The sequence below is a fragment of the Lytechinus variegatus genome, chromosome 13 (assembly GCF_018143015.1).
Source record: "Lytechinus variegatus isolate NC3 chromosome 13, Lvar_3.0, whole genome shotgun sequence".
Taxonomy (NCBI): domain Eukaryota; kingdom Metazoa; phylum Echinodermata; class Echinoidea; order Temnopleuroida; family Toxopneustidae; genus Lytechinus; species Lytechinus variegatus.
In genome coordinates, this window is record NC_054752.1 from 20,305,581 (window position 1) to 20,333,325 (window position 27,745).

Sequence of the window (27,745 nt, forward strand, 5' to 3'; positions counted from 1 at the left end):
GGTATACTGTCGAAGATCACTGCTCAGTGAAAAGAGTTCTGGCTGAAATCTGGCAGGCCCAGAATTTCTAGGCCTACAACTCTAACGTTAGTTCTACATTTTCTGTCCAGTGAAATATCGGTAAGTATGCAAATGATTGTGTTCTTTTCTCATGCCTTTTCTTCAGGAATTGGTAATGTCCATGGATTTCCGAGATGAGGATTGACGGGATGGAATCGAATCGAGGAGCGTCGGCTGACCGAACGGGGCCGCCGCCGCGGGCCCGGGGCGCGGCCTGCCCCTGGTCCGGCCCTTTACTTTTATTCCAGTTTCTGAAACGACAAACGTTTGCTTGTGTTAATTTAACAATCCTTTGCTTATCTTGAAGCGTTGTGTTTTGCTTGCAAAACCCTTCTCTAGAACCTCCTTCCTCTTTTTTTTTTAGCAAGTAACGTCATGAATTTGCCACTGTGTTGAGTAACTGTGAGTGACTGTCTGTACGGTACCGTATGTATACGAGTTGAGTTGTAGCCTAATTCGTTGTTTATTCTAAAGTAATGTTGATCTAAAGCCGTTATTTGCAGAGATGCCAAGTTCAAAAAAATGTTATGCGTGAGATTTTCATGACTCGGCGTCTCTGCGTGCGCGCGGCTAGTACTTACACTCGTACGTTGCCAAAAGGTGCGCGCGCAACGCTTGCGCATGAGATATGGGCTTCATCATGATATCGATCCATACTACAAAACCATGCGATGCACGCACGCGATTCATCGTATCACGTACTAGCTGTGCGCTGACCATGCTGACTGCACTCTCGATTCGTCTCGCGTGCCTGGCTAGACGCGAAGGCGGCCGGCCAGTTGTATAATCTAGCGAATAATGCTACTTTTTCTCTATTTCTTCTGTCGGGTCCCAATGCGAGAGAAAAATCGGTGCCATGCGTGAGATCGTGAGACGGACCCTGAATGCGTGAGTCTCACTCACAATGCGTGAGACTTGGTAGCTCTGTATTTGAGATCCGATTGGGGATCAGGTGGGGCTTCTCTTGAAAGGGTGCATTAACTAGTCTTCTACACGTACAGTACGTACGTACATCATTTGTGTAAAATTAAGTTAAAAAAAAAAAAGGATTGTCACAGAAATTGAGAAAACAAGGATATCCTCATAAACTCAAGACAAATTATGTCTTGATAAATTGTAATAATATGTTTGTGTATTAAGAGGACAATTTTTTGTTTTTACTTTCCCCAGCAGGACATCATCATGTATAGGGCTGGGACTAAAACCCGGGTACCCGGGTCCCGCCCGGAAGCCTCGGGTACCCGGGTAGAAAAATCAATACCCGATACCCGAAAACTGCTCACCAGTATAACGTACATTTGATTTGTATTACGTTGTGTAAGACATGATTGTAACTCGTCACAAAAGTTAAAGTACACAAGTCTCATTTTGAATCTCACCAATTACCCTCGAAATATCCATAAATATACTAGTTTTTCAAGTGATGATGATGTGACTGAGATCGTTCAATCGTCGCCATGTTTCTTTTGCAGTGCAGTGACGTCATCCAGCCACTGTGACGCAAGCCAATTTATGAATGAAAAAATAAGCATGCGCATTGCAAGCCTCAGCACCACGCAGTATTCCATCAAAACAAGTCTGCAATACCCTGTCACGTCGTACCAAAATCGACCTAGAATTCCTTTCCTTTATTTCATATGAATTATGAAAGGTATTCTGAGAGGATCTGTTTCCTCACCGATACCACGCAGGTAAGCAAATTTTATTACTTCTTGCTTTTCCATCAAAATCTTACGAAGTAGCGTCAATATTGCATCGTGTTTGTGAGTTTGTAGAATCTATCGCTACGTGAACAAAGTCAATTGATTTCCGGGTTTCGGAGCATACGAGGCGCCAGCCAATCACGTCCTTGATACCATTTTCAGTTCATCATAAACCGAAAATGATAACACGATCGTGATTGGCTGGCGCATTTGACGCTCCGAATCCCGGAAATCAAATGACTTTGTTCACGTAGCGATAGATTCTACAAACTCACAAACACGATGTAATATCGACGCTACTTCGTAAGATTTTGACGGAAAAGCAAGAAGCAATAAAAATTTGCTTATCTGTGCAGTATCGGCGAGAAAACAGATCCTCTGAGAATACCTTTTATAATTCATATGAAATATAGAAAAGTGGAATTCTAGGTCGATTTGGGTACGAGGTGACAAGAGTACCGGTATTGCAGACTTGTTTCGATGGAATAGTGCGTGGGGCACGGGAGGCTTGCAATGCGCATGCTTACTATATTTTCATTCATAAATTGGCTTGCGATGACGTCACCTATGGGGTTTTTAATCAGCCATATTTCGAGCGACATGATTTTCGGGTACCCGCCCGAAAATTCCCACGGGTACCCGAAGAGAAAAAAACCCGAAAGTCCCAGGCCTATTCATGTATACTATTAGTTTAACGTTGTAGTAGATTCTGTGTGCTCAGTTCTCTCCTAGTTCACTCTCTGTTCATGACCTGTCATCTTCCTATATAAATCTTTTTATGAAACTTAAAGAGGGTGGATAGTTTTGGTAAATTCCTCAAAATCTGCTTGTCACCATTCTAATTAATTTCTATATTATATGAATGCTTATGCCCTAAAACAGTCATGATGTGGATGACATGAAATGAAATGGTGTTTTACATAATTAATTTTGCAATTTCCCTTGTAATTTAACCCTGTCGGGTATCCCAGAATTATCGAGCTGACGCGCGATCTCCGGCAAGCAGGTTGCGAGCTGCCTCCCTCTATCACCGAAATCCACGCATTTATTTTGCATGCACTGCCTCGGCCTCCAGCTAGCTCTCTGCAGTATACACGCACAACCGCTTGAGCTACGTACGCGGGAACAAAATGTAGTCCGCTGAAAAGAGGAGTTGTCCAGTCTATAGTCACTCAGTTTTGCTAAGCCCGTTTTGTATACGCACTATTGCATAACGTGACAACAAACGGCAGAGCAGAACAAAAGAAAATACTTGAACGATACGTACCTCACTGAACTTAGTCTTATAGCTAATGCACCTTGATTTCCTATTCCTTGGAAGTTAGATTCATTGCCAATCGACGACTAAACCCCGACGATAAACAAACCCTCATCATCCCATTAAAAAAAAAGTGGAACCACGATATGCTACAATGAGTGTATTTGAATAACTGATCTCTAATTGCCAAAAGACGGGGGCAATTTATATTTGGATATGCAGTGTTTACAGGAGTGTTTACTCGCTAAAAAAATTAGAAACAAACCATCACTGTGTGGATCGTGTCTGAAATCATAAACTACATGAAGTTGTTTTTATGTGTAACAGCTCTATGGGTGTACTATGCATGGGAATTGTGTTGATTCGAGAGCAGATGAACTTTACGTAATAAGGTCATATACTGCTAGTCCAGACGAGGTCATGCAGAGTTCAATGCATTATGCATCGGTCTACTGGAAAGGCCATATACATGTATATAGACATTTATATGGGTTTATGTATGCGTTATATGCACGGTTATGTTCCCACACTACATGCATGTATACGTGTCCTCTGCAGAAATAATTCAATCGAGGTTATATGATACCAAGCTTCAAATATGGAAATGGAAAGTAACTTGATAAAGTTCTGTATATATAGTGTCATTCGAGTTGAGTATATTTTCCATATTTTGATGGATGATATCTCACATACGTCCTAGAATTAACATAAGCTATACTAACTATATGAGTAAAAAGTTTGTGGGTCCCGGGGATTCGATGTATGACGATATGCAATTATTAGACATAGACATGTTTCATAACTGGCGATAGAAAAATGACACGACTTTATTTTGGATCGCAAAAGTGTTATCTTTTATATGCATGATCTCCAAATGTGAGGGATGATGTTTAGGAATTTACATTCTCTATAAAGAGCGACCCGAATATAGGCCTCGTGTTTTGGGTTTTCCTCTTTTATTTCATTTGTGCGGGGCTTTTTTCGGGGGGGGGGGGCACGCTCGCCTCTTTTAATCATTGTTTTTGTACCCACCGTAAAGCACAGCGGTAAAGTGCCAATTCGTGTTGCCAAAACGTCCTCTCGATCATCCTCATTTAGTCGTCCATCCACTTCGATCGTCTAACAACGATTTGGTCATTTCATCTTCGTCTATCACAGTGACCAAATCGTCTCATAAACAATTGGTCTATCCTAATACCCATTTTATTTTCATTCATTTCATAACCAGTTGGTCAAATACCCTTTTTATTTTTATTCATTTCTACCAATTCACACTTTAGTCCAATTAGACTAAATACGGGGGTATATGGACTTTAGATGGGTATTTGACCTTACTGGTTATTAGACAAAACAGTGAGTGGACGAACTGATGATGGTAGACCCCAGTAGACCAGTTCATAATTAGACGAATTGGCATCATACCAACTGAAAATAGACCAGCACATGCAGCCGCGGCGAATCCGCCAGCGAGTAAATTGAAAAAAAAAAGGAATGGGCCTTGTACAAAGCAGGGAAGACCGCTCCATTCAATTCACAACTGCACGAGGGGAAATTGAGACAGAAAGGAAGAAAGAATGCAATGAAAGAAAATATAGATTAATAGATAAACAGATAAAGAAAGAACTGAAGGAAAGGGAATAACTGGATCGCGTTGTCAACAAGGATGACTTCAAGACTTCATCGCAGTATAAATTCGTTGTTGTTGTTTTTTTTTACAAACAATCCATTCACATAATGAAAAACAATTTCAACCTCTCATTATAAAAGGGAGAAATATATTATCAGAATTGTCCATCTGACTGTTTTCATGAGAGAAAAGCAAAAAAATGTGTTGCAATCGATAAATTGCAACAAAATTTTAAATAATGTTAAAATAATACTTTTTACTATAGGTCATTATAAAAACACTTTCTTTTTTAATATTACTTTGTTCAACTACACGACTTACAAAATCGCTACTCCTCAACCTCTTCTACGGACCAAGCAAAGAGCGAGGAAAAAATAATCAAAATAAATTACCGACATAAAAGTGTAATTTTGGTTTGTCAACGAAACGTAGCTCATAATGATAAGATCTCTGACTTTATACTCGCCTATATATTCCATACGTCATCTTTTATGAAGTGAGAAAGAGCACTGAGCGTTTGATTTTTTTTCATCATGAACAGGATAGGTATACATCTGAAATTTGTTGACGTTTTGACACAATGGAATTCTAACAATTTGTTGTAATCATGAAAAGGACAGGATATAAAGCTAAACGATAAATGCGAGCGCGAAGCGCGAGCAGAAAAAAGATGAAATTCTGACTTAAAAATAGAACTCTCAATTCATGCTTTGTAAGTCATGAAATCTGGACAATTTGGTTTCTTCCTACATATATAATGCCAGCGCGAACTGCGGGCAGAAAAATTTTAATATTTAACCGATCTCAATCATTAGTGCGAAACGTGAGCTGAAAATATTTGTTCTTCTTCGGGTCTGAAAAAGGGGTAATTTAAGCACTATTTCAAGCACTATGTAGCAATATTGAAAGCTCAAACTCGATGTCAGAGCTGAGATATGTTCTGTATGTTGACTTCAATACTTGATATTTTTAGTTCTATATCATCCTATTGAGCAAGATACGGGTCATCGAACAAGCAATACGAGCCCTTCGCGCGATCGAAAATAGTGGCATGAAATATTTTTTTGCCAAGTCTTCCCATCGTCTTATCTATTCACTCGTCTTCCTTCTTTTATTTTCCTTTTCTTTTCTCCTCTCTTTAACTTTTCCCCGTTTTCTTCTTTTGCTCCGCAAATAGGAGCGGGGGAATCGTTCCCCTCGTCCCCTATAGATTCGCCTATGAATTCAGATAACATATATAAAATGCATTTGTTGTTAATACAATTTTACCTTTGCACCATCGAATGGAGAGAGGGCCTAAACATTTGCATTTATTCATGGCTCATGAAATTACCCTAAGATATCGGCAAGTTCACTTATCATTTACAGATAAATGTGTAACTGTTTCAAAACAGACTTGTCAACTTCAGAAAAAAAGTATAACTGAATTGGAAAACAAATTTTGTTTTTCTTTCTTTTGTGTATTTCTGTGTTGACATTTTTTTTTATTGATTTCATGTATTTTTATAAGATCGATTTTTTTTTCTGGAGATATACTGTTTTTTTCGATGCCCTCAATATAATGGGGGGGGGTGCGACTTTACAAGCCATCCCCACCTGAATTCTTTTGGGGTATATTTCCCCATCTCCACCCCCCCCCCCCCCCCCGATCGACACTCATGGCATATCATCTTTGGCGGATCCGGGCAGAGACGCACCCCGTATATTTTTACAGTTGCTCATAGAAGACATAGGCTTACATTTATTTTTTTCATTCATTTATTTATTTATTTGTTTATTTATCTATCTATTCCCGTTTTTTTTTTTACCAAGGCTAGTTTCTTGAGTATACATGCTTCTCCAGAGAGTCCTGCACGATATAGCTAAATCTACGAAAATTGCCACCTGCATCCCCTCTTTATATCTTCCCCTTGTTTCAATATCCAAAATGATATTGTTTTCTCCTTCCTATTCTATAAGCTAAAAAACATATACGAATGGCCATTTTAAATTAACGAGCTTGCCTATACGCAAGCTCATTAATTTGAAAATGGCCATTCAACTTCGATATCACTGAAAATTAATTACATAAATTATTCTGACCGATCGTTCTTTGGTAACTTAACCAGAATTATTGCCATGATTGATAAGAAAAGGGGTTCACCTACGCTGTCCAAAATAATGGCAGGGGATGCGACCAATTTGCATCTTTCTAAAACTCTGAGCGGAAATACAAGCAAAAACTAGCCCCTTCATAGAGGTTCATGTATATTGACAATTATTGATAGATATGATATTGAATGGGATTAAATAAAATGAAAATGTTCTGTAATAAAGACATGCAGGATCATTCAAAATTGGGCATTGGCGAATCCAGGGGCGAAGTGACCGCTGACCCGAAGTGGTGTAGCTACGGAGAGGGGGCCTGGGGGCACGTGCCCCCCCCCCCTGAAAAAAAATTGACAGAGCAAAAAGAAGAGAGAAAGAAAAACAAAAAGGGAAAAGAAAGACAGAAGAGGAAAATAAGAGGAGGAAGACGAGTGAATGTAATGTGAGGGGAAGACTTGCAAATCTTTCATGTTACCATATAAAAGTTTTGCTTGTGCTTGGCGCAAGAAAAACTGTTCGAATAGATTAATATCTTGCTCAATAGGCTGATATGGAGCAAGTTTTGAAGTCAATATACAAAACATATTTTAGCTCGGACGAGCTTTCATTTTTTTTTCATTTACAAATTTAAGTGCTCTGTAAAATATCAATTTTATGGTCTATACATATCAGCATTTTGAGCTCACGCTGCGTGGTCACATTCTTTGATTTGCCAAGTTCATATTGTATACTTGTATTCCATAATGTTCCATTAAACAAATGTATTCAGAATGTTCAAATTCTAGGTCTAAATCTTAAACATGCGCGATAGCCTGCACTTAAATTATCCAGTTTCACATCAGAATATCAATAATTATCACGAAATGTAACCATGAACAGGATGATTATTGCACGAACAAATATTGGTACGAGCGCGAAGCGCCAGCCCAGAATTTGTCATTTTCTAGCCTAAAATGTATTTTGTTTTACTTCAAACGGGGCATTAATTTTGTAAGGCACATTTCAATTTGAAAAAATTATGTTTTTTTTTTAGTGGAAAGGGTGGCAAGTGCTCCACTCTCCCGGTAATTCTGCCACCCCAGTCTGACAAAAAACAAGCTCGCGCTTAGAGCTCGCACTTGTACTTGGATTTTATATCCTTTTCATCACAAACCTACATGTCAAACGTTCGATTTGGGGGTCAATATAGTTATTCAAAAAACACAGCTCGCGCTTCGCTCTCGCATTGTTTACTTATTATAATTGTTAATTATATAGATTCCACGGCATGATTGCAAAACAAGCTAGTATGTAGGCCTCCTCCAATGTACTATTGTCAGGTTTGAATACAAACAATATCAGCTCGCGCTTCGTGCTAGCAGCGATCCGCTAGCTTTTCGTGAATTCCTATAGCTTGTATAAACGGTCGTCAAATAAATTTCCATTTCCATGTTCAGGTCATTTTATATGGCTATTTAGCGCAAGAAGCGCGATCAATATCAACTGACTCCCGACTTGTTTTATATCGTGCCCCCCCCCCCCCCGCCATGCCGAACGTATTGTGCACCTGATTTAGTACCACAATGGCATATGATTCTGTCCCCCCCACAAAAAAAAAAAAACGGGGTAAGAGATAGATGGGGGAACTTGGTCAGTGCTATTTATACAGCATGTCGGTGATAGAAGCGATCAGTTCCTGGTAATTTCGAGTGTAATGTTATTATTATTATTTTTTTTTGGGGGGGGGGAGACCTTGGAGACATTAGCGGACATTAGCGAACCTACAAAGGGGCAGACTGCCCAACCCTTGACGAGTCACAACCCATGTCCCCCCCCCCCCGACGAGTCACAACTGATGCGTGATGACAAACAAGTGGCCCGTGCCTTTGAAATTGAAGACCTTTTTTCTTTTTTTTTTTTGCTTGTCAAATTTTCTTCTTGTACGAAATCCTTTAATTTTAGTTGAAGAACTTTTTTTTTTTAATTTTTTTTTGCTTGTCAATTTTTTTTCCTGATACGAAATCCTTTATTTTGTGGTTGAAGACGTTTTTTTTTTATTTTTTACTTTTTTTTTTATTACTTGTCAAATTGCCCCCCCCCCCTCATTGGAAAACCCTAGGTATGCCACGTCAGATGCTAAAATAGAAGAGATGTAGTATATGTAAATACACAAAGCCTATTTCTCCATCGTGACCTTTACATATTTTCGAAATGGAATTCTTTGCGATCAGGATTGTGATACATACAGTTAGATATGCATTGGAACTTTGCACCCCCCCTCCCAAAAGAAAAGTATCGATTTGCTGGTCGGGGGGGGGGGGTAGGCTGCAGGTGAAAATATTACGTTTGAGTCTTAGCGCCGGCCCTGGGCCAAGATCATAGAGATTTATCAGCAAAAGATACAGGCGAAAATCTGCAAAGCACTTTATAAGATAATGATAAAAAAGGATGTCTCTTGTTGTTTACGGATCAAAGTCCCAATAATTGCCATTTCGAAAATGTGCATTTTTTTTCTTTACATTAGTTGAAATGTTGTTTCTTGAAAATGCTTTACATATTTAGATGGAAATACAGAGGAGGGGGCAACACTTTGGCTGTGGAAGCCAAACAATTTAGGGGAGGTCCAGCTGAAATTTTGGGATGGGCACAGGTAAAAAATTTGACAGCCCCCCCCCCAAAAAAAAATGGTTGTCAACCTAAGTTTTAGGAGTGGATCACCAAAAAGTTTTGACAAGCAAAAAAAAGAAAAGGTTATCAACCTAAATTTTAGGGGGGACACAAAACGTTTCAGGGGGGTCCACGTGAATTTAGGAGGGATGCAGGAAAGAAAATTGACAAGCAAAAAAAAGTTATCAACAAAAATTTTAGGGAGCACCGTCCCCTCCCCCACCTCATGTTTAGGGGGAGAACTGTCAGCAATAAGACAATAGAAAGGAGAAATTTGTTGAATTTTATTGAGACTACAATCACATGACGACGCCAGTCATGTAAATTGTTCTTTGAAGAAAAATGTGTGAGGGCAGAGCTTACAGAGTCGCAGAGCTTACAGAGTCTAGAAAAAGTAATTTGGTCGAGAGGCGGCTGTGTGTCACATGTGATAAGAAAGAGAATGCAGATTTCTGCGGCACGTATTACATGCGGTCAGAAGTGTTCGCGTGGATGAGTATGATGTGAATGTCAGCGGCCGGCCCGCCGTACACATCGTCAGGCGATGCTGCGATTTGTGCATCGCATCCGGTGTCCTGTGTTTTGGTTGTTCGACCAACTATTGCAGAAATTGTAGTCGTCTTATAATCTCTACAAAATCTTCTCAGGAACCTCAACGATACTATTTTATGGATATAGGTACACTATATATATATATAAATACATATAAATATAAGTCTGAGTGATGGCATTAGCATAGCGAAGGTAAGTCTACAACAGATAATCCCTCCAATTCCTCTGGCTCAATACAAACCAACTTTACGACAGTGGCTGCTCGGCGTTTCCCCGGCCATGCTCCCGCGCTCACTCGCGGTGAAATTTGGATGCTAAAGCATTGCATGCACTCCGTGTAGCCTAGCGATAGCAGGCGATGCGCGGAAGAATTTTGTTTTCCAGTAAAGTAGATATCGGTCACGTGAAAAACAAATGCTCAGTCATGGACGAAAGTGGGCGCTGTGAAAAATGACCTTTTTGAACATTGCGAATAGGTAGATTGAGTAAGATGTCGGTGAAATTCAGCCGAGGATAATGACTTCATTTTCTGAGTTTATTTAAAATTTAGACATTTTCAAGTAGAAATTTTGCCACTCTCATATTGCATTATGATCAGTTCTTGTTATTCAATAGCCACGACCCATACAACTGGATTTTATGATCCTTCACCAAAACTATCCTTGAAATTTAAAATGTTGCATTGACAAGTACATTTTATTGATGTCGGCCATGTGCGTTACAGCACATTTCTGTATATTGCACATCTTTGTGGTACTAAACTACACATTTGCATGAAAGAAATTAATGCGCTGATAGTGGACTATTCCTAACAGGATCTTTTGTTACCAAAAAGTGCGAAATGTGGATGGGTCATGTAATAAGCGTTCTGAGAATAAGAATAAACAGTCAACATGTTGTTTCAAACAGAGACCAATAGATTCTATTGTTCTCAGGCTGAAACAGGTAATAGCGAGTCAAAGAATTGTGACTGGTAGTGTAGCTGTCTCGGAAAGGTATGAAGATCAGGGGAGTGTTTCATCAACATTTTTGTTCGGCAAGTTGTCAGATCTGACAACTTTTCTGGATTTTGATTGGCTGAGAGGCACAGTTCCATAGGACCTGTCGGATAAAATGTCTGACAAGGGATGATCAATTTTGAAGTTAATTAATTGGGAGAGGAATGATAGAAGGGGTGTGTCCACAATCAGCGTATTAACAATTGACTTCACTGTATGACTTTCTTTCTTTAAAGTGATGGTCCGGGCTGAAAACCTATCGACATGTAGATAAATAGAGTAAAATTCATAGAGCAAAATGCTGAAAATATCATCAAAATCAGATAACAAATAACGAAGTTATTGAATTTTAAATTCTATCAATATTTTGTGAAAACAGTTCTGTGCACATCCTCATAAATATTCATGGGGGGGGGACACTAATGTAATGATGTCACATCCCCAACTTTCCTTTTTCTTTAATGTTATTACATGAACTCATAAATTTATCATTTTTTCATGTACATGTACATGTATGTGTATTATGGTGTGTCCCCAGTATGATGTTAGTTGCAGTACTAAATATCTAATGCCCTTTATTAGTTGTCAATCCAATTGTTTCAGTTCTTGGTAGAATTTTTTTTTAATAAACCAAATATCATATGATAAAATACAAAAGAACAAGTGGGGATATGACATCAGCCCACCTAATGAATATTCATAAAGAAATTATGCCTAGAACTGATTCACTGGAATAATGCCAATCTTTAAAATTCAATAACTTTGTTATTTGTTATCCGATTTTGATCAAATTTTCAGCATTTTGCTTTGTGGATTTTACTCCTTTCATTGAGATATAAATATATCTCCAGCCTGGAGCATACATGTACATGACCAATGCATCACTACTGGGGACCATAATAAAGACGGCCATGGCATCTCTGTATACAGACATTGGACAAGCTTGACATACATGTACATGTACAATAGATACATGTAGATAAGGTTCTAGGTTAGACTTGGGTAATTAAGGCCCTGGGGTAAATAAGGCCCCCAGTGAGTTTTTAGCTCATTTGCTCAAGGTTACCAGTGTCAAGGGGATACTGTTTGTGTAGTTACATGTATTACTTGAGACCGTTCCCTAGCACAGATCCTGAGCATAAACAATGATTCACAGCCCAGTGCACATGGCCAGGAGGAGCACAAACTCTAGTAACATAGCATTTTTTCCATTGGAGAGGATTAATAAATTGACCCATAAATAAGTGCCTTTGGGAAAATAGTTAACTAAATATTATAAATCTTGTGATTGTTACTCAGAAATGTTGGGTGAAATCTTGTATTTAAACTAAAAAGTGTGTATTTATGCTTCCATTGCGAGGACAGAATCAGCATTTTCAAAAGTCGTTTCAGAACGCTGATCGTAAATGTGGTTCTGGGAATGCTGTAATTCTGTTTATGCCTTACTTTTCAGAGGTGAAATCACAAACTCCAGCTGGCTTCGCATCGTAATTTTCGTTAAGCAGGAAAGCGAGGTCAAATTGGGCGTGCCCTTTACATGTAAATTTTTTTTTTTAGTGTTGTTATGGGGAAGGTACGTTGACTGTTATTGAAACATCGAACAATTTCCAATACTTTAGTCATTGCATGAGCTACTTGACTGTCATATAATGTCCACCACGGTGAGGAGAATTGTGAGGAAAAAAGAATATTGTAAGTATACACAATAAAATAATAAAACATCTACATGTGTTTGTTTATGCTACTGGGGCATCTGGCAATGTCTCCTCATAACTCCAGTTCCAGGTTTTTTTTAATTGCTCAACATTCATTGTGATGAAAAATTAGAACTTAAATCAATTATCACACAAGTATGCAAATGTAACAAGTAGGCCCGTTTCGGATACACGTGTACACGCACTGTCAAGTCAGTGCACGTGTACCAAATTCCATCACCGTGTACATGGTAACATCTGCATAAAGCTTGCATGGAACTGTAAAGTCAGTGAACAAGCTCACAGCCTCACATTAAATCTCAGTTCTCAGACACTACATGTTTTAATCACTATATTTCAATTAACCTAGAGTGAGTTTATTTCCAAAATCGCCGATTTAATCCACATTCATTCTGGAAACTCAAGTTTTTGTACCACGAAATAGGTCTGCTCCTGTCTCGAAAGCTCGAATGCGCTGCTCAAGCATGTATTATAAGCATGTACCAAATGACGTCATTTAAACATGTTTACGATCGTGGTTCTGTTTATACTTCCCCAGAAAGCCTGATTCTGGTCAAATGACGTTTACAAACGCACATTTTTGTGAGTTTACGTCTTTACGATCAGCGTTGTGAAACGTCGTTAAAATGAAAGTAAGCATGGACGCAACCATGTTTTGGACTGATCACGTACGGAAACGCTGATTGTGGCCTGAAAAGTGGAAGCATAAACGCGGCCTACTTGTACATGTAACTGAACTATTTTTTAAATGAGAATGTGCAAGACAAATATTTTGAATGTAGTACTGCATTGATTTGCTCAGGCTTTGCTCAATACTTTTTTGTTTGATAATATTAAATAATAGAAATCCCTTTTCATGCAAACCTTGATGACATCATTGCCCAAATAAAGAAATAATTATTAGTGCATAATTGCGAAATGATGTGTGTGTGTGTGTGTGTGTGAGAGAGAGAGAGAGAGGTAGAGAGAGAGAGAGAGAAATGTTTAATAATCATGTCCTTGTTATTTCTTTTTCAGTAGAAATAAGGCCACATCCTGTCCAGTAAATTTCACAAGTTGACTTAAAGGGATGGTCCAGGCTGAAAGTAATTATAGCTTGATATATAGAGTAGAATTTACAGTGTACTGAGCAAAATGCCAAAAATTTCATTACGATCGGATATTTATAACAAGGTTTAAAAATTTAGCAATATTTTGTGAAAACAGTCGTCATGAATATTCATTAGGTGGGCTGATGATGTCACATCTCCACTTGTTCTTTTGTATTTTATTAGGTTTATTCAATTTTTTCCCTCAAGAACTAGAAAAATCGGATTGACAACTGATTTAGTGCATTAGATATTTATTGCTGCAACTTATTTCATTATAGGGAGACGTATTATTCACACAAGTATGAAATAATGAAAAAAAATCATGATTTTATGTAATAAAATATGAAAACAGAAAGTGGGGATGTGACATCATCAGCCCACCTAATGAATATTCATGATGACTGTTTTCACAAAATATTGCTAAATTTTAAAATTTAATAACTTTGTTATTTGTTATCCGAGTTTGATGAAATCTTCGGCATTTTGCTTTAGTGAATTCTACTCTAAAGCTATGAAATACTTTCAGCCGGGACCATCCCTTAAGAGAATTAATTTAAAAGGCATACAATGTGGCATTGAAAAACATAATTGAATGTTGATGAGAAATATGGTACATAATTCATTGTATAACGTAGCAAGTTTTGCTTGAATTAACAAATAAATATTTTTTCTCTGTATGTACATAGCCTACTGTACATGTACATTTTATGTAGATTGTTGCGCAAGGTACGTGTATTGAAGCAAAATGATTTTTTGAATTTGAAATGTAAGATACTGCGCACTTTCATAAAACAGCTCTTCATGGACATTGTATATTATTCAATTTTGATGATACTCTAACAAATCTTCAGCAATTCTCGCATCGATCATGTTTTGCAAATTCCATACATGTGCTCTAAAATTTGCACTTAATAGTGTACATGTACTCTATAAAATGTAGGGAGAGTACATATGTAAAAAAGTGAAAGTACAGTGTATCAACCAATCATTTGTACACCCATTATTAAAACAATGATTCAATCATAGAGAAAATAAGTTTTTTTTTAAAGAATATTTTTATTTAATAACTAATATTTGACAAGTGAAGTACATGTGTATCATACTTTCCTCTTTGTTCAAAGCAAAGTAAAAACATAAAATTCATACCACTTTAAGAACTTTTCCCCAAAATGTGATTTTTTAGGTGAAAACAATTAGTATGTACACTTTAATGTTTTATTCTTCTTTAAGTCTCTTGCTAGTACTTGGTGGGTCAGGCATGTTTTTGTATTGAAGGCTTAGCCAGGGTTGAATAGTGAAATACAGGTCTTTTGGATCTTTTATTATGCAAAGGAGGTATTCTTAAATTTGTACAATTGGCAGATCAGTCCCCTAGTTCGTATGATAAACCATTCCTATAGTATGTGCACGAGTATTTACATGTAATATCTCTAAAGTCTAAACAGTGAAGATGGACTTGAAATGTAAAGGCCTGGTCACACCGCCCGAGTGTTGTCCAGAGCGGTCGTGGAGCGGAGAGAAAAAATCATCACCGCTCGCTACCGTTCACCATTTTCGATTTCGATTGTTTTTTTTAAATTTTTTTCTCCCAATTTTGTGAGCGAAATTCGACTCTCTTTCCCTTCCGCTCCATGACCGCTCCAACAACGCTCGGGCGGTGTGACCAGGCCTTTAAGTGTACAAATAATTGTTTGAGGGTGAAAATTGAACAAGTACTGAAAAAAATGAAGTGATGTAATTTTGAGGGGAAATTCCTTTAGGTTCAAGGGCTCATATTACAATGTAGGCGCTTTTTGGGGACTACACTGTACATAATTTTCAGTAGTTTTTATTTGATTTGCTTCCAAGTATCAATTTTGAAGGTGTACAAATAAAGTTAGATAGTTGATATACTGTACATGTAGATTGAGAGAAATTTCAAATGAAAGCTTGCAAGAATGATGCCCATCATTTGGTCTCCATGTACTGCAGGTATGTGAGAATCGTGTTGCAGGATACAATGTACATGGGGAACTTTATCTAGTATCATATTGTACAGTAGGCAGGGTGCTACATAACTTTTTGAAAGCACTTGCCCAGTCAGGCAAGTAAATTTTTAAATAGTTGAAATATACTTGCCGAAAATCTATTTCACTTGCCCGAAAAAATCCTTGAAAAATAGTTTTACATCTTTAAAAGAAAGTTTTGCAGTTTTATAAACCATTGACCTTTTTCTCTCTTTTGATATGAACCGATCTACCTTGTTATTGCATTTCTTTTTCCAAATTTATTTTATCTCGCCCTTCATAACTAAAATTAGGGTCAAAATCATATATCGACCCTAATTTTGGTCATTCTACTGTGAGAATTTCGCTTGCCCAATACGGGCAAGTAGTTTTGGTCTTTACTTCAAAACACTTGCCCTACCCTAACTTTTACTTGCCCTGGGCAATCGGGCAAGTGCGTATGTAGCATCCTGCAGTAGGTGTGGTATATTGCCACTTCATTGTCATAACCCCATTACCAAGTTTTCCATTTGGTTTCATCTCACACGGTCTAATGATCCCGGGGGGGGGGGGGGTACTTGCCACGGTCTAGACAAGAAAGGGGACCTTGGAGTGGGCTTACTTATTGTAAAAAGGATGGTCCTTGGAATTGGTCACCTGCGTACGTACATCACTACATGTACATGTATGCATCCCTATGGAACTGGCATACTTGCATGCAGCTACATGTACATGTAGCCCGGCCGCCGGGTGCGCTCTCGCAGAGGCGATGGTCGGAAAGCGCTCTGGGGCCGCTGTTCACCAAAAAGTAGCGGATAAATGCGGCCGGAACGGCGCAACGAAACTTACATGTATGCAAAGCTTTGGAACGGATTTCTCTCTTCTTTTTTTCTTGATAAGTAGAAACCTAATGCTATGCTTTGGAGCGGCTGTCTTTGTTCTTTTTCTCTATGAGATAAAGATGCTGTGCCGTGGATCGGAAATTTGAGTGTAAAAATGGAGGTCCCCTCCGCGGCACAAACCCAATACACATATACTGAGTGCCACCCCCCCCCCCCTCCGGGGTCTAATCCTATGTAGTTCTTCTACTCTTAAACCATTTGTTCTCTGCTAATTGGTTCATTTTTAATTTTTTTAATTTTTATTTTTTGATGGATTTTTCTCAAACCTTTGGCAATTATTATTATTTTTTCTGCTCTTTTTACAATAAACTTTTTGTCAGGGGGAACTTCCCCAAAATTATGTACATGTACATTGAGAACATTTTATTGCTCATATTCATGTATTGTACTGTATGCCTGCCTACATAATGTTCAGTCCTATGTGACTAGTAGAGAGAGCTCGGACTGAACTCGTGCTACTGCTAATCCATAATTGATTTTTAGAGTGGGTGGTTTGTATATACATAGACTTCCTATAGATCTTTCTCATTCATGGATAACTGACTTTAGTCTCCATTTGTAAAGAGCTAGCTTTCCGGTTTATTGTTTGAAAGTTTAAAGCTTTATTGATTTTTCTCTCTCTCCTTCCATCCATGAGTTGACTCATGCTTTTAAAAGCCTACTTACATGTATTCCCAGTTCCCCCATTTGATTACATACAGTTTCACAGGTTGCCTATGCATGTACAAGGCTACATCTACAGTATAGAAAATAGTCCTATACTGAATATTGACATGCTGTTAAAGAGATGTACAGTAAACTGAACATGCACGTACATGTATGCGGCTGTGTGCTTCTGTACATGAAGCAATAGTACTTGATCAAGGTACTAATTCTTAAATTAATTGATTATACACTGTAATAATCAATAACAGTGATTGCAATCAATTATAAAAATAAATCCCACAATTAATTGCTATTTATATCATGTCTCTGTTCCCTGGATATGGATGAATCATACATGTATCATAAGCAATATTAAAAGGACTTACATGTACATGTACAGTAAAGTCAAGTGAGTGGTGCAAAAGCTCATAAAATATGTTGTTCCAGTTTGGTTTTGAATAATATCCATCTGAGCTACAGTGTAGTCAAGTTTCCTTTTTTTGAAATGTTTTTTTTTTCGGGGGGGGGGGGGGGGGGGGTTGATATGGGAACATGCACACAACATACATGTATGCTGTACTTAATATATGGAAAATGTTTACAGGATGTACATGTACATGTACAATGTATAATTTTCTTGAAAATTACATTTATACCATTTTCTGAAAATGTCTGTTAAACCTACAGAGTACATACATTTAAAACTTTCCTGTTCCACCTATTTTTGTGGCATCTATTTCTCTCATTTTCTATCCTCCTACTCTGAGTGCTCTCTTCCTGATACATGTATCTTCCTGATCTTTCTCTCTCTCTCTCTCTCTCTCTCACACACACACACACACCCCATCTCATGCTCACACTCTCTATACACATGTAAAGTGTTTTCTTTCCTTTACTCTCTTTTGCTTTCACCTCTTTCTCCCTCTCTCTTCCTCTCTCTTCGGCCCTGGCTTTTTCCTGGAACATCCTTTTATCGTTATGCCTTCATTTCCTGGAGTCATTATAACCCGGCCTGTTTGTGTGGATTTTGTTTGATGCAGGGGCTGATATTCAGGAGAAACGGAACATGGAGAGGATGTAAAACCCACATACCAGTACATACGTGTATAAAAGTCAGTGAAGAACTGCATCATCCTTGAAGATATCACCCCAGAGTTCTGATTGCTGAGACCATGTACATGATGATGGTGATGATAAAAAGGACCAGCTAAGATGGTAAAGTGAGTGGTTTATCAAGACCCGGACAGACTTCAAACTCCATAGTGGAGGGCCGTGATGGTGGCAAGCAACAGTCATATTAAAAGCAGCTACCATCTCACATACAAGACCGGAGTGATGCTGTCATTTGGCTAGTCCTAAGAGGAACGCCGATCGTGCTTAGAGGTGGGATAAAGTACATGTAAATCTTTGTCCAGTTGGGAGAGGAAGAGGAGTCCGTAATGACGACGTTATCAGACATTTCACGCGAGAACCTGACCACGTACAAGCTGGTGGTGGTCGGGGATGGAGGCGTGGGCAAGAGCGCCATCACAATTCAGTTCTTCCAAAAACTCTTTGTAGCGGACTACGATCCAACCATTGAGGATTCTTATATTCAGCACACCGAGATCGATGGGGATTGGTGTATTTTAGATGGTTCGTATTTTGATTCAGCATTATTTGCTTGTATACTATGCATGTAGATAGGAGTTGAACAGCTTTGAAGGATGGTGGTCTGTGAATAGTGGGCATTGTGCAAAACAGGTTTAATAGTGTATATGTAATTTTCATCTGCATTAGCATAGAAATTCCACTTTATATTGATAATGGTAATTGTGGTATATCAAAATTGATCAAGAAATTAATAGTTGGATTGCATGTATAATAAGGCTGATAATAATGATACACATTTTGATAATGGATTGTGATGAGGAGGAGGTTGGTGATGAATGATGATGATATTGATCGTGATGATGATGATGATGGTGGTGATGGTGATGATGATGATGATGAAGGTGATGAGAGGAGGATTGTGATTATGATTATGATGACGGTGATGGTGATGATGTTGGTGATGATGATGGTGATGATGATGATGATGACAATGATTATGACCATAATCATAATAAAGATTAGTTTGATAATGATTAATAGCATCAACAGTATTTGATGTACATGTATATTGATAATAATGACTAAATTTGATAGGGAAAGTACCTGATTCATTTCAATTGGAATACTGTATGTAGCTGCTCAGTCAGGAAGCTGAATTACAAATCAATTTTACATTGTCCTTAAAAGCAGCTTAATTTCCTCTCCCAAGCAATACAGCACAGCAAATTCAGAATGATTTGCTCATTTTCCTATCTTTCTTTTCTCTACAGTGTTGGATACAGCTGGTCAGGAGGAATTTTCAGCAATGAGAGAGCAATACATGAGGACGGGTGACGGCTTCCTGCTGGTTTATTCAGTCACCGATAGAGCAAGCTACGAGAACATGAAAGCTTTCCATACTCAGATACTCAGAGTCAAAGACAAGTAAGTTATCATGGTTTATGTTCATTTGCATTTTTTTAGTCACAGATCAAGAGAGCTTGATTATTTTTCTTGAAATTTCATTTTGATAAAGTTCTTGTACTTATAATCCTGTTGCAAATTGTATGATTCCATTCCCCCATAAATTAAATCTTTTTGTTGTCCCTTTGTAACACTTTGAAATGGAAATTTAGTGTTGTATCAATAAATGAAACTATGTCTACATTATCATTTACTTACTAATTCTGTGTGCTGCCTAATACTGGTATAATTACATGATTTAAGCTGTTTATAACTTTCTGTAATCAATATATTTTGTTTACAGAGATTCATATCCAATGATCCTGGTCGCCAACAAAGTTGACCTCGTCCATCAGAGGAAAGTTACAGAGGAAGAAGGAAAGAACGTAGCTGCAGAACTAGGGGTAAATATTAAATTCCAAGAATCACTGTGGAAATATGTTGGAAAAGAGAAATAAAATACAAGTCATGTAGTTATAAAAAAAAAACAAGCTTATTCAGACATTCAGTGTAGCACATCAAAACTCAGCAACATTTTGTTTAAAAATGAAATGAGATTAGGTTTTAAAACTGTTTGCAGAGACGGGATATTTGTTGTGTCGCAAGACAAAGAAAATGTTTCAGCCAATTAATATTCATTGGAACAGTGAGGGTATAAACTGCACAGACAAAATTATGACATGTACAAAATTACCATCAAAGGAGAGTGTCCACAAAATTTGGATAATGTGTGGGTTTGAAGGATACATTAGTTAGCTCCACCAGAAAATGGACACAGTTAAAAGTAAGTGTTCAAATTCTGCCATATTTTAGAAATCTAATTGTGAAGACGGGTCATAAAATACTGGGGTGGTATTCTAGAACACTGTCATAACTTTTGTCATAAATTTTGTCATTTCTCTCCGAGATGTGACACCGCTATGATTGTCACAAATCGGTATTCTGAACATTGTCTTTTCCCTGTCATATCTCTCAAAGTTCCTGCCCATCTTTTCGGAAGCAATCCAATCAAAATCATTGTTAGTTCCCAGTGGGAGCCCTTCTAGCCAATAGGAATGCCCCGTGACAGGTAGGGGATATCCCCAATTCTGTTTCTGGCATCGCGCAACTACGCGAATATTGATGCGCTTAATTACAAAGAGAGACAGGGAGCTGTGAAGGATTTTAGAGGAGAAGTAGAAAAATAAGGAAAACAGAGAAAAAAGGGAGAAATTAATATGTAGGGCCTAACTAATTGTAGCATGACAAAATAATTCTAAAAATTGTCGTGGATGATGAGTGAAACTTATGCCACAATCTAATCTAAATGATATCGTTAAATGCTTGACATTCAGTCGGCAGGGTATCGGGATATTTGGTACTAAAAGATATGACAAAATTTATGACTGCTACCCCCTGTCATAACTTTTGTCATATCTTTTGCTTGTATAAAAGGATTACGCGCATCAAAGCCGCATATTTTTGGTGCGCGCCAAAGAGATGAGACAAAATTTATGACAATTTTTGTGACAAAAGTTATGACATCCACCAGAATACCGATTTTGTCATATCTCTGAGAAAAGATAAAATATGGAGATAAGACAATGTTCAGAATACCGCCCCTGCATTTTATAGTTTCTCTGGGCTTGCCAGACATTGTAGCATTGTTGTCTACATTCAACACTCAGCATGAAAGAGTGCATTTTCTGGTGGGGTTGACTAACTTGTTAACACCACTGTGTAATGCACACCTAACACCTGGGGGTGGGGGGAAAGGGGGCTTGGTCATCTCAAAATCTGAACATTGAAAATAAAAAGATTATTGCTGAGCTGCGGTGTAGCAATATTTTTGACTGAAGAATGAAAAGGAACAGTATCAAAAGTGCATGAGAAATGTGGATTTGGGGATTGAGGAAACATGCATGTATGATGTAAATATTTTATCAGTAGAAAATGAGGAAGTGCACAAAAGAAATGACCTTTGAGACCAAGCAATCCAATTTATTCCTGCTTTTAGTTTTTGAGTGTCACATGATAAAAATACAATGTTTATCAACACTTGAGGTGCCAAGTGGCTTTGCTTATTAATTCAAAGATTGTTTAAATACTTCTAGGTAGTTCTAGCAAATCATGAACATGGCATGGCAAATTTCTGTACTTCCTTCTATACAAATATTGCTTACTTATCAAATATCTGCACTTCTTCCTTTCTGTACAAATATTTTGAACACAAAGGTTGTATAAAGTTTATAACCCTAATATCAAATTTTGCTTTATGTGTACTTGATTCAAAGTCATGCATCAAAGTTTTTTGGCGGAAGAGATCTGAGTTTCACTCAGTATTGATTCTTAGACACCGTTCTCACTACCATCCTAAGACTAGTTTACAGGAAACTAGTTTAGTGGAAACTAGTTTAACGTGTAATGAGAATGGTCGAAGCGGTCTTGGAAGCGATCTTCCAAACGATCTTCTAAATCGGTTCAAAAAACCACCTCGCAATGTAGTTTTCAAGATCGCTTTGCCTCTTTAACTGGTTTTAGTGTAAGTGAGGACACAACCGTTCTTCGGGAAGCGATCTCAGCGCCTGCGTGTGGAGGATGCCTATGCTGCAGTTTCAAATTTTGCACAAAACTGTTTTTTGAAAACCACTTTCAGGTGATCAAATACGAACACTAGCAAAGCGATCTTTCAAACTGGTTTCCTGAACCAGCTTCCAGTAAACTAGTTTGTAGGTTTGTAATGAGAACTGTGTCTTATCATTTCTTCTCTGTGTTACATTGTTTCATTTTAAAAAGTGGCAGTCTTATCCTAGATAACTCAGCTTGTAATTATAATGGCAACCCTTCATGTGAGACAGGTTGATCTTGTTGCTATTGAACAGATTGTTTTGATATTAATCATTTGTTTTGTTTGCCCTGCAGCATATTCCATATATTGAAACAAGTGCAAAAGATCCTCCTAAGAACATTGACGCAGCCTTCCATGAAGTAGTAAGAGTTATCAGGTAAGTTCTCAAGCAGGTCCATTTGAAAACTTGTTTCCAGGAGGTGATGCTGATGATGAAGAAAATGATGGTGGTGTTGGTGATGATGATGATGGTGATGATGATGATGATGGCAATGGCGATGATGATGGTGGTGATATTGATAATGATGTGGGTGATGATGATGATGATGTGCAGAACATATTGAATTTCATAGCAATCATGATGGTGATGGTGGTGGTGATTTATTATGAAGAAGAAGATAATGAAAATGATGGTGGTGGTGGTAATGATTATGATGATGATGATTGTGCAGAACATGTTGAAGTTCTTAGCAATCATTATGGTGATGGTTGTGGTGATTGATGATTGATGATGATAATGATGACAATAATGACGATAATGATAATAATAATAATATACAGTAGGGTACTTATATTGTGCACATATCCACCTTGTAGGTGCTCAAGGCACTCCTATATTACCCGGCTAAGCTAGGCGTTCATAGCGCACACAGCTTTTTAGGAATTACTTCCTACCGGTACCCATTTACCTCACCTGGGTTGAGTACAGCACATTGTGGATCAGTTTCTTGAAGGAAATTACGCCATGGCTGGGATTCGAACCCACGACCCTCTGTTTCAAAGTCCGAAGACTATGTAGATAATGTACCCAATGATGATAATGTACCCATAAACACAATTTTTCTTCTTTGCTCTTAATCTTTGTAGGAGACAGCCTGTGGAATCAAAGAAGAAACGCAGAAGTGGCTCCACTTGTGTTCTATTGTGACATGGTTGTCAAGCTGGCAGCCAATGGACTTGTGAAGGAGAAAGTTTCTTTTTGTTGTAAGTCTGATACCAGATGACAAAATCTCCAATGTCATTATTGATTGATGAAGCGCATGCAAGAAAAGGCACAATTGCTGAGGAACTGGATGGCCTTGGATATGTTGTGTCTAAATAACTGATCAGTAAAACTCCAGGATCGGAGGTTGTGTCATGTTAAGTTACAACTCAGTAGGTTCAAAACCTGAATCCTGCTTTACATGTTACTTAAACTGTGGCTTTGATTTAGCTTTGGATAGCCAAACATGGCACCAATATCTAACAGTAAATGTTCAATATACCACCTCATATTACACTCATTCAATCAAGAATTCTATGAACGATACCAAGGACAGTCCTTTCACCATTTCAAACATAAATAATACAGTTTTGAAGTGTTTGAGTAGGCAGGGCTTACATGACAGGTGAATGAAAAAAAAAGTTGAGAATAAGGGACCTTCTGTTTCACCTGTAAGTCTAATCATCAGGGACCTATTTCATAAAGACTGAACTATGTAAAACTATGGTAACTTTGCCATTACGGCAACTGCCATGGAAACCTTGATTTTGATTGGCCGTTGAACTGTGGTAGCTACCACAATGGCAGAGTTCCAACAGTTGCAAGTCCTTTATGTCAAGGGCTCCAGTATTGTTATTCTGAAGGTTGGTTACTCTGGAGCGTGCCTATTTCATATACCAGGACAATTAATAATCTGAAAAAAATGGGTTTAAAAATCAAAATATTTGTGACATTATTCAGATCCGTATGAAAAGAACATTAGGTTTGTTAGTCCGAAAGTATGGTCGTTCAAAAATTAACAAAGGTTTGTTAGTTTGCAAAATACTAGTATACTTCACAAATCTTATTATTGTACAATTACTTGTATTTTTTATGTTACTAAGGCCCACACCCTGAACTAAAACACCTAATGATAGTTTTGATACTTACTTATGCATATAGCAGTCATATTGTAGGAATTAAAAAAAAACCATTATGGACTAAGGAGCGAATACTTGTTAAAATATCCTTCTTTTGTTTTGGTTCAAGTCTTTCTTCACACTTTAAGATGAAAACAATCCGTATTCACCCAGGCACAAACAAAAATATAATTTTGTTAATTGTACTCGGAACTGGGCTAATACACAAAATGGAAACAAATCTTTAATTGACTTGAAATATTGATGGATTTATCAGAAGTGCTTGAGCACCAAGGCAGCCCAGCTAAAGCCAGGGTAATAATAATTGCAGGGCTAGCTGGGAGAACAGTTATCAGAACTGAAGTGGCTACCCCAGTGGGTACATCTGCCGTTATTATTATTATCATCATAAGTGTATCTTTAGATTCTCATTGAACCATATAGGTATTGATGTACATGTATGCCAAAAGACACTAGACATTTTAGGTGGCTTTTTAATGCTGAGAACATATTCTTGTACAGTACGTAATCTCCAGTTTTTTGGGAGGAATTTCTCTGTTAACCCTATGCATATATAAATTAATTCCTAGTACATGTACTGTATATATGATTATGTTTTCTTTTATATACATGTATGTATTTATACAACTCTCTTTTTGAATTGTAGATTATGTTATTTATAAAAATAAAAGTAATCTCTTATAATCTGAAACTAGGTAGATTATACGTTTTTAGTGCCTAAATTTATGTACGTGTAGCATGTTGAAGGAAATAGTTATGGAACTTTTATTGGGAAGGTTTTAGGAAAAAAAATAAACAGTATAAATGTGTACATTTTAATATATGCTTACATTATATTATTAAGATTTTATAATTTTGTTCTTAAAACAGTTCTTATTTGTTTCATTGATACATATATGTAAGGTGTAATTTGAATGTTCCCCTTTTTAAAACATTGCTTATTGTTAAAGGTGGAGCTATGCAATTTGTGATAGCTTTAGGAGTCGTATATCATCTCAAGTCTGGGGTAGAATTGGGGTTTCGAGATTTGTTTCAAGGTACTTTTGGTAGAAGACATACCCAAAGGTGTTTTAATTATGATGTTTGAAAAGTATTCTTGAATCTTGCAAAGTTGTGGCATCTGAAACCTGTTTGAGAAAGTAACACATTTCTGTATAATAGAAAAATGAAAGGCTGTTTTGAAACATGTCTGTGCTTTGACCACTCCCATCCTTTTAGTTTTCAGAGAAAATGTGCATTCCGTGAAGTATACAGCCACATGTCAAAACATGGCCTCCTGACCTCAGGTTTGCAGCTGTGCAGTGACAAGTGCTGTTTTCTGAATGAGGAAACGTGACCTTTTAAGAAACACTTTTAGAATGGCCTTAGGAAAAGCTTTTTAACAGTGGGTACAGAAATGTGTTTCTAAAAAGAGAAGTTTATAAAGGCAGTCGTAAGTTTCTGATTAACTCAATGTCAGAAAATCATATCCTTCTTCTAGTACACATCATTGTGTTATGTTGGTTTGCAAGGAACTATTGTAACTGTTAAATTCTGCACCATGATATTTACGATTTTATGATCAATTCATACTTAACTGCAAATAATTTACTGATTGATGATGTGGAAAACGTTCATCCTGGCGATGGATTGAGTAGAAAAATAGTAATCGCTTGTCTCACGATGGATCAAACAATCTATGATCCATCATGAGACAACCGATTACTCTTCTACTCATTTTTTCTGATTTTTAACAATGTTTTCAATATTACTGCCTACAAGTAACAAGTTTCTGAAATTGGTTCATTCAAAGTTCAAACGAAAGCACCATCTTTTATAGACAGTGAGCAATATACAAAGTGGCACTTTTCTGGATAATAATTCTGAAGTTGAATGTTCATAATGCTGTCTGCTATGCATGGTAATGAGTGACAGACCAGGGGGGTGTTTCACAAAGATTTAAGTATGACTTAGGTCGCACTTAAATGTTGATGCATACATGATATGCAACGCACAATCCTATTGATCAAGACGCAGTAGTGCGCGTCCTCTTGGCATGATCTGACCAATACTGTCATGCCTTTTATACTGCATGCAACATGACATTTAAGTGCGACTCTAAGTCATACTTAAATCTTTGTGAAACACCCCCCAGTTCAATTTTTTTTTACAGATCTGGGGGGTATTTCACAAAGAAATAAGTATGACTTAAGTCGCACTCAAATGCCGATGCGCACATAATAATGTAATGCGCAATCTGATTGTTGGATGCGCGGTAGTGCGCGTTCTGTGCGCGTAATTTGACCAATGTGATGATGTCTTCTTTACCATACGTAACTGGGAATTTAAGTGCGACTCAAAGTCACACTTAAATCTTTGTAATTCACATTTGAGCAAACTGTATGCGTTTTCACAAAAGTTAAAGGACATATTTCAACTCTTATTGAATGGATTGAGCAACTTATTTAGCTTGTCCTTAATCGCAGTCATTCTCAAAGTCATTTGTAACTTTACGAACAGCATTCATCGTGAAATGCACCACAGCTCTGGTCTGCTGCAGAAAGAGTTAAACACAAGTCTAAAAGTTTTGCACATTTATTTGGTTGTAAACCAAGTTATGTTTGATATTTAGACTTGCGTTTGATTGCAGCTGTATCTGAAGCAGGCCCCATCTGTTTGTTCACCCCATTTTATCATTCATATTCTAATGAAGATGATAACAGCTCCCTTATTTTGTATTATCAAAAAAGTTGTGTTTTTCTCAAATTTTCTGAAGCCAGTTTTATCAGAAGTTATTGCCTCTATAATTATGTAACATTAGAAAGTCATGTGTGAAATATACAGTCATCATGTGGTATAATGTATATTTTACATACTAAAGGTATGTAAGTGCAATAGTTAGTAGGAGTAAATTGTTTGTACATAATTTCAAGGAGGGGGAAAAATAAACAAAAGGAAAGATTTTCATAAAGTTTGATTTCACAATGTATTCTAACTTTAATGCATGTATTTTTTTTTTTTATATCATCTTTTTCAATATTTTTTATACACCAACAGATGTTATAAGCTACTTAACTTAAAATCCTTGCATCTAATTGGCTACAAGCAAATTAGTCAGCGAAAATCACTGGCCAACCGTTTTATGAAATGCTTCCAAGATTCAGGATTTCATAACAATCCTTCAGTTTTTCCTTTGAATCTAACAAATAAAAAGCCAAAAGATGAAAATGGA

The 27,745-nt window shown here is 37.4% G+C and overlaps 1 protein-coding gene across 2 annotated transcripts; it reads left to right on the top strand.

Moving 5' to 3' along the window:
- Window positions 1-26,444, top strand: LOC121426202 (ras-related protein M-Ras-like). 2 transcript variants are annotated; one of them, XM_041622414.1, is made up of 6 exons: window positions 1-120; window positions 18,311-18,905; window positions 19,634-19,787; window positions 20,110-20,209; window positions 22,707-22,789; window positions 23,500-26,444. In XM_041622414.1, the coding sequence occupies exons 2-6, from the start codon at window positions 18,710-18,712 to the stop codon at window positions 23,558-23,560; spliced, it is 594 nt and encodes a 197-aa protein (XP_041478348.1). In that variant the 5' UTR covers window positions 1-120; window positions 18,311-18,709; the 3' UTR covers window positions 23,561-26,444. The 2 variants fall into 2 exon arrangements, with proteins under 2 accessions (XP_041478348.1, XP_041478350.1); XM_041622416.1 differs by lacking the exon at window positions 1-120 and adding an exon at window positions 16,552-16,574.
- Window positions 26,445-27,745: the final 1,301 nt, after the last annotated feature.